Below are 7,325 nucleotides of genomic sequence, written 5' to 3' on the forward strand. Positions count from 1 at the left end.
CCTTTTGTAATTTTTCCCATTTACTTAAATACCTGCAGATCAAGGTGCCATAGACGTCATAAAATTAACTGGTGTTCAAAAGAGGTCGTCCTTTTTGCCCTTTAGAACTGTACATATCTTTTCCATTTTTTTTTTCCACTTTTTAAATGGAGAAACCAGCCTGTGTAAGTCTAAGGAGTTTAATGTGGTGGACCAGCGTGCTGCTTTTTTTTGAGCATCTCTCCACTAAATGTCACTCTAGTGTCGAGATTACTCGTTTTACGTGTCTCAGTTCCCTTCAAGAACCTAGCGCGCTTGAAGGGGGCCCAAAACGCTTGAGTGGTCAGCTCTTATTTTGCGTTTACTGGATGGGCCTGTTATTGTGTGTGGATTCCCTGTAGGCCTCTACTAGTCCTAAGAGGGGGGAAATTTTCCTTCCAGACACTCCCCGCTTGGCTCCCAGTCGCCTGGGGTGCCTACCTAGCAGGGAGGAGCAACTGCCCCCTTTATCTTCAGAGCTGAGATATTCAGTCTCTCATCCGCCTATGAATAAGACAGTTCAGTTTCTCCAGTGCAAATGCATAGAGCCAAATGAAGCAGTTCAAGAAGGCAAAGGTGTAAGACCCCTTAGAACCTTTTTTTTTCCTTTTCCTTTTTTTTTTTTTAAACTAACGCACTTCCATACTTTTAGTTTCTTAACTACTCAAAGAGGAAACAAAGCGCTACACCTTACTCATGCTGCCTGTTAAGTACTTTAAGCTTTGCTGCAAACAGTTCCCTGTGTGCAAAACTTCCTAGTGAAAGAGATTAGCTACTGGGACTCCATTTGGGGCCTATGTACTGACTGTATGCCCCAGGTTTCTTGCCTACCTTGGTATGAAATATACTTAAATTCTATGTTTGATTTGATTCAAGGAAAGCATGAACATATGTGGGAAAGAGGAGCTGCAGATAGGGGTTCCTGAGAGCAATCATTACTGGAAAATAAAATTTTAGGGGCAGCTCCAAAATGTCAAAAACTGGAACTCAAGCAGAGACCTCCAAGGAATCAGGTAATGTTAGAGCTCCAGGGAGAAAGAGTTGACTATGTGAGAAGGTGGAGTTAGGAGGAATCACAAGGCCCAAGACGGCAGAGGAACCTGGGCTGTGTGTTGGGGGAGGGGCTGTGGCCCACCCCCTTTGGGCCCCTCCCCCACCTCAGCCACCCTTTGTGATGAAGAGGCTACAGTTCTGTGATGCAGGCCAGACGCTGGGTATAAAAGGGAACTAACTCCCAGGCTCAGGCCTCAGTTGCCTGAGACCAACATTCAGATGGAGAATTTTCTCTTTCCTCTGAGAAGTTTTAGTTCCACATGGCTGAGCCCCAGCTCCACTGCCTGGGTGAGGGATGTCATCTTTGGCACCTTGTGTGGGATGGGGCTCTTCCTCTTGCTACATCTCTTCCTCCTGAGCAGTCCACCCCAAGCACCTCTGGGGGAAAAGAAGACCATCAGGGAGGTAAGGAACCCTCAGCCCACTTTTTTTTTTCTCTACTATATTTTTTCCACTTTTCCAAATCAACTAGAGAGACTCCAGAGATGAAAAATCTAGGAAAAACCACTGTATCTAACTCTTGAAGGCCCTGGGCAGGGCCAGGGTGGAGTGTGCTTGGATTTCTTTTCTTTTTGGGGGGAAGAGGTTTCTGCTATAGGGCATGTGCGCTCGCCAGAAAGACAGAGAGAGACAGAAAGCGAGAAATCACTCTCCAGGGATGATGGCCACAGTGCAATCCCTTCTCCTCCATTTTCCTCTTGGGATCTTGGGCACACACGCACATGCACCCAGCGTGAGTTTAAGCCACCAGGTCTGGGACTCGAACCATGGTCAGCTACATGAGAGTCCAGCGACATAACCATTACGCCAACTGCTGGTCCCAAGTGTGTGCTTGGATTTCTAAGCTGGAGGCACCAAGGCAAAGTCAGACATCTGGATTAGAGACAGTTGGGGGTCTCTACGGGAGTGACTGGCCTCATCTCTGTCTGGTCAATCGCCCTCCTGTGGTAGGTCCTGGAGAGTAGCCTCATCTCTGCATCAGGCTGATCTAGGTCTATACTAGCCCCAGAGCTTCTGGTCAGAGGCTGGAGTCCACTCGGAAAGCACACCCAGATCTGAACTCAGATGTGCCTCGAGGTCTGAGTGAGAGTGTTTCCTGAGCTCAGGAACAGTGACTGGGGATGTCTCCGGGGATGTTCCCTAGAAAATCCCTGTGTTCATTTTTCAAAGAAAAATAAAATGTTTATCTACTTTTTACAGGAGAGGTGCAGTAGTGGAGCAGGATGCTCTGAGACAGTCCCACAGGGAAGGGCCTGGGTCTAGTCTGGAGACCTCCCTGTGTACTCAGCATGCATGTGCTCATGACGGGCTGGCTGGTGGAGGGGGGTAATGGTATCAAGACCTTGCTGGGGGTGAGTTTTCTCCCTCTCTAGGAGAAATAAGTAAACTTTAAAAATGAGTAGGAAAACAAAGACTGCAGAGCTCCCCTGGGTAAATGTCAGTCGTGTGCTCAGGGGACACTAAGGTCTGAGGCTGTCTGGGGAGGGGAGAGCCCACACTGGGTCCCAGCCCCTTGCCTGTCCTTGTCTCTCAGCATCAAATGGTGATGAAGAAGAGGAGCAAGAGCAGGAAGAAAGCCAGTGCCCTGAAAGGTAGCCTCTACCCCTCCACCCCAAATCCCCAGAGGTGACATGACCTCTCCACGAGGAGGGACAGACACCCTCCACAGGAGGGTGCATGTGCGTGTGTGCCCAAGATCCCTCCTCTGTTAATGCCAGTGCAGGGCCATGCGAGGGGGTTCTTGGGGAGGAAACCAGAACTGGCTGCTGGTCAGATTTCCAGCTAGGATAAAGCTTAGTGGGCCAGGGAATGGGCTGCCCAGAAGGCTGTGTGGGAGGCCAGGACCAGCAGTACCTGGATTTGGAGGGATCTCCAGCTCCACCTGTGGATGACCGTGTGACTCTCTAAGCCTGAGTTTTGATGGGCTCTATTTCCCCAACAGGTGGTTGTGAGACTGTAGGGGGCCACGGGTATGAAGGCATGCTGCCCCTGATCATGGGCTACCACCTGTGCTCCTTGCTACCACAGCTGGGGCAGGGGCCTGGGGTGTGGGCTTCGAGGTCTTTTATCCCATGGTCTGCCCTAAGGGACCTAGCACTCAGCTTCCTGTAGAATCCCCAGGTTCCTTTTTCTCCACCATGACCCAGTCTCCTGACTTCCAGCTTGCAGAGACTGCAGGAAAGATCTGGAGGAGGTTCGGGAACTGAGTTTCCTTCTGAGAAGGTGAGGAACTTTTGTTCACTTCTGTCCCTTGTCCTTGCCTACCAGAGCTTATCTTGAGCCCCCTGTGGCCTTGGCCCACCTGGGAGGAGGAAGAACCCACAGGAAGGGGTGGGATGTGACAACAGCCCTGGGGTGAGCATTGTGAAGTCAGCGAGTAGGGCAGGGAAGGGCCATGGCCATGGTGTCCCCACCTGCCCGGCCCTTGTGCCCCACCTGCTCCTGGCTGCAGCTGGCACCTCCTGTCCCCTACAGCCACATGGGGAAGCTCCTTGACAAAGGTGATTTCCAACGAGACCTCCCCAGTGAAGAGTGCAGACCAGCGCCTGCCAGAGCCCACCAGCCCTGTGGGGAGCGTGTGCGAGATGCTTCTCCCACCATCTCATCCCCTTCAGCTCCCCAGGCCAATGGCCGGACTGAGTGTCGTCAGCCTCTGGCCTCCACTCCATCACCAGGACCAGTGGCCTCCACTCCATCACCAGGACCAGTGACCTCCCCAGTTTCTGTTGGTTCGCACTCATCCCTGGGTGCTGCCCTGCCATCAGAGCCTTTCATTCCCTCAGAGTGCCCTTCACCTTCACCCCAGCTTTGTGCTCCTTCCCCTGCCCCACAGTGCCCCCCTGATCCCATGGCCTCCCTCCCACCTCTGCCAGTCCCCAGCATGACTCCTCCTCATTGTGACCCCATGGCCCTCCCACTGGGCACAATCATCCCAGACAGCTCTTCACCCTGGCCTTGTGCTCCCTCCCCTCCTGGACCATGCACTCCAGACCCTGTGGCCTGCCCCTCACCTCCACCAGTCCCCAGCACAGCTCCTTCTCCATGTGGCCCCACTTCCTTCCCACTGGGGAGAGTTCCTCCAGAATGCCCTTCACTTGGACCTCATGGTCCTCCCCCTTCCCCACCATGCCCCCCTGATCCTGTGGCCTGCTCCCTACCCCCACCAGTCCCTCAGAGTGACCCCGAGGCCCTCCCATGGGGTATGGCCCCGCAGAGCCTGTCTCCACACAACCACCACTGGCTGACCTCTCCTGTCCCAGCGGTCTCAGGCCTTGGTGGCTCAAGCTACCCTATCTCAGTCCTCTCCTGGTGGCAGGCGGCTGCCAGAGCCTGGGGTCTCTCCACCTTGTCACAAGGGAAATTCAAGCAGGAGCAACATTCCCACCACCTGCCAGAGGTGCCACTCCAGGAAGATGCCACACTCAGGCAGGTGGGGGCTGGCGGTGCCCCCCTCATCAACCCCGACGTGAAGACGTTGCTGGAGATACTCATCACTAAGAGAGCCCAGAAGCTATGGGAGGAAAAGGCAAGGGTGGGGCCAGACTGCACCCTGGATCCTCTGGGGAACATGTTAAAGTCCCAGGGGGACAGACAGAAGAACACTGTCACCCCACAGCTCTGCTGGGAAACTAAAGGCAACCTGGAGCAGCTGCCCACTCCTCAGCAGCTGGCTTATCCCAAGGTTGTGGGCACGGGGGAAGAGCTACAGCAGAAATGCAGCCAGCTGTTTTGGGGCCTCCCCTTTCTGCACAGCGAGTCCCTGGTGGCTGCCATTAGGGCCTCTAATTCTCCACCAGGATTTCCCTCTGTCTTATTCAATGGACTCTCAAACTCTTTTCCAGTTCTATCTAAACAAGTTCTATCTAAACCAACTCCAAACCATTTCTGGCCCAAGCCCACAGCCTGCAGTGTGACTGAACCCCAACCTTCGACTCAGACTGTGTCCTGGCCCCAGCCCCCACCTCTGGCTATAGCCCAGACCCAGGCCTATCTCCCACCCAGTCTCCTGCGCCTACCAGGCTGCTCACCTCAGATTAGGGCCCCTGGGCTGCCTCGCCCTGCACCCCAAAAGGAGGTCCAATTTCGTATTTCAGCAGCTATTCAGTACCTGGGAAATCATCTTTTGAAAAAGCAAAAGGAGATAAGGATGGCTTTACCCTCTGTGGTCAGAAGGTCTCAGGACATCTTCAGTCAGCTCCCTTCCAACAGCAGGGCCTGTCAGGACTGCAGGCCCAATTCTGACCACCCGGGAGTCTTTATCAGCCCTGAGTTCCTGGACCAGTTAGAGCAGCACCTTCGACAGAAGTTCACATCCCACCACTATGGACTGCCCTGCGAGACCCAACTCACTCCGGACCTGATGCGGCCTCCATGCAAACTGTCAGGGACAGGTCAGGCCAAGGGCAAGTATGGGCACTCCTGGCCCCCCATGTCCACAGGCGACAGAGGCCAGGAGATACAGATGGTGTGGTCTGGGGTCCCAGGAGAGTTCCAGCCAGGAGAGAACTCAGGCCGGGACCTGGAGTGTCATTGGGAGCCAGTCCTAAAAGACCCACCAAGGGGCTCAGAAAGTTCCCCAGTGAAGGGTCTAGGTGCCTGCTCTGAGGAACAGTCAGAAAGGGACTTGCGGCTCCCCACAAGTGAGGCAGAAAATATCTCATCAAGGAGCCTGGACAAGAAGCATCGAACAGACTTTCTCAGAGTGCACCTGAGCAGGGAGCCGGCGCACAGGGACGAGCGTGGGCTCCGTGCAGGGGCTCCTCCCTCCAGGCTGGCTACTGGCTATGACTGTGCCCCGCCTGCAAACTCCAACACTCCCGTGGAAGTGGGAATCCCAGCTCTCTCACAGGGTGAGGCTCTTCCTCCTCAGGATCTGGGAGCTTCCTGGACTTTTCAGGAGCCTCCTCCCCTGGATCAAGGTATGCGGCAGGTGCTGGAAGAATGTACAAGGTTTCAGGGGACTCAGAGTAGGGGTCCAGCACTCATGGCCCTCCAGCCCATGAATCTTAGGTTGAAAACGACTCAACCCCTGGCCCTTCCACATCCCACCTTTCCCTCCTTGGCCACCCATGGACCTGGGGCCAACTCAACAGCCGAGGTAGCCAGTTTCCCCAGAGAACCACCTGGGACAGCTCCAGGATGGACCTTGATGACGAAGGTGGACTCCACCCTGAAGACTACTCTCCCTGCCCCCTCGTCTATGAGTAAGGAAGTCCAGGGCACCCTGAGTGGGACCCCGTGTAGGCCCTCAGAAGCCCTTCCCACTAGACAGGAAATGAAAAAGGCAGCCTCCATCCTGAAGACTCCTCCCCCTCCCCCCCTACCTGTGAGTAAGGAAGTCCAGGGTGCCCTGAGCAGGACCCCATCTGGGCCCTTGGTGGCCCCTCCCATGGGGCAGGGGACTGGGCAGCCTTCCCAGCTCCTCATAGGCAGCCTTGAGTGCAGAGCCCAGGACGGTAAGCCTGTCCCAGGGACTGGAAGAGGCAGCCCGGAGCCAATGGTCCAAGGTGGGCCACAGCAGGAGAGTGCACAGGGCGCCAGCAGCAGAACGATGGAATCCAGGGGAGGACCCTGTTCATCAACTACTGAAGAGATCGGGAAGATAGTGGAGGCTGACAAGGGGCCGACCCCTGCCTGGGGGCTTCACACTGGGAGCCAGTCATCCCAGGCCATCACGGGGATCCATATGGTGACAAGCACCCCAACTGCAAATGTGACTCTGTGGGGATCAGGGTCTCTGGAGACGAGGAAAGGCTCCCCACCCTCTAGAAGCCTTTGTGCCCAGGATGTGGCTCCTAGGGGGCTCACAGAGCATCTTTCCAAACCCCTCGGTGGATCTTTGCGTACCATCCCCCAGGGATACCCTATAGTCTGCCTGGATGAAGAGGCTGTCCCCTCAGAGAGTCAGCCTCTAGGCCCTGTCACTGACTCCCTCCTTCCTGACTGTGTCACTGGCACACGCTCTCGCACGCACATCTCTGAGATGCTCCTGCGCACAGACGCTGCTGAACAACCTCAGACCTTTCCACCCAGCCTCTCCAGCCTCAGCACATCAGCTTCCTCAGAGCCATGTGACCTCTTAACAAGGCCAAAGGTCAGCCAGGGGCAGCAGGCTCCTAGGACCCCAAAACTTCAGCATCCACAAAAGAATCAGACCAAGATGTCTGGCCCTCCTGAGAAGAGTAAGGACTGTAGGAGGCTCAGGCCAGGAGGACAGGAACAGAGACTGGCAGGACCTCAGCGCCCCCAGGCCA

The 7,325-nt window shown here is 55.1% G+C and overlaps 1 protein-coding gene across 1 annotated transcript in view; it reads left to right on the forward strand.

Moving 5' to 3' along the window:
- The first annotated feature begins 1,233 nt into the window (after nt 1–1,233).
- SPATA31E1 (SPATA31 subfamily E member 1) overlaps nt 1,234–7,325 on the forward strand; it is an 8,296-nt gene continuing 2,204 nt past the window's right edge. Inside the window, exons 1-4 of the mRNA XM_006158357.1 lie at nt 1,234–1,476; nt 2,606–2,663; nt 3,234–3,294; nt 3,547–7,321. Of these exons, the coding sequence (XP_006158419.1) occupies nt 1,291–1,476; nt 2,606–2,663; nt 3,234–3,294; nt 3,547–7,321 (4,080 nt within the window). The 5' untranslated portion in view covers nt 1,234–1,290. The remainder of the gene's footprint in view (nt 1,477–2,605; nt 2,664–3,233; nt 3,295–3,546; nt 7,322–7,325) is intronic.

The sequence above is a fragment of the Tupaia chinensis genome, unplaced genomic scaffold, assembly GCF_000334495.1.
Source record: "Tupaia chinensis unplaced genomic scaffold, TupChi_1.0 Scaffold000578_2, whole genome shotgun sequence".
Classification (NCBI taxonomy): domain Eukaryota; kingdom Metazoa; phylum Chordata; class Mammalia; order Scandentia; family Tupaiidae; genus Tupaia; species Tupaia belangeri.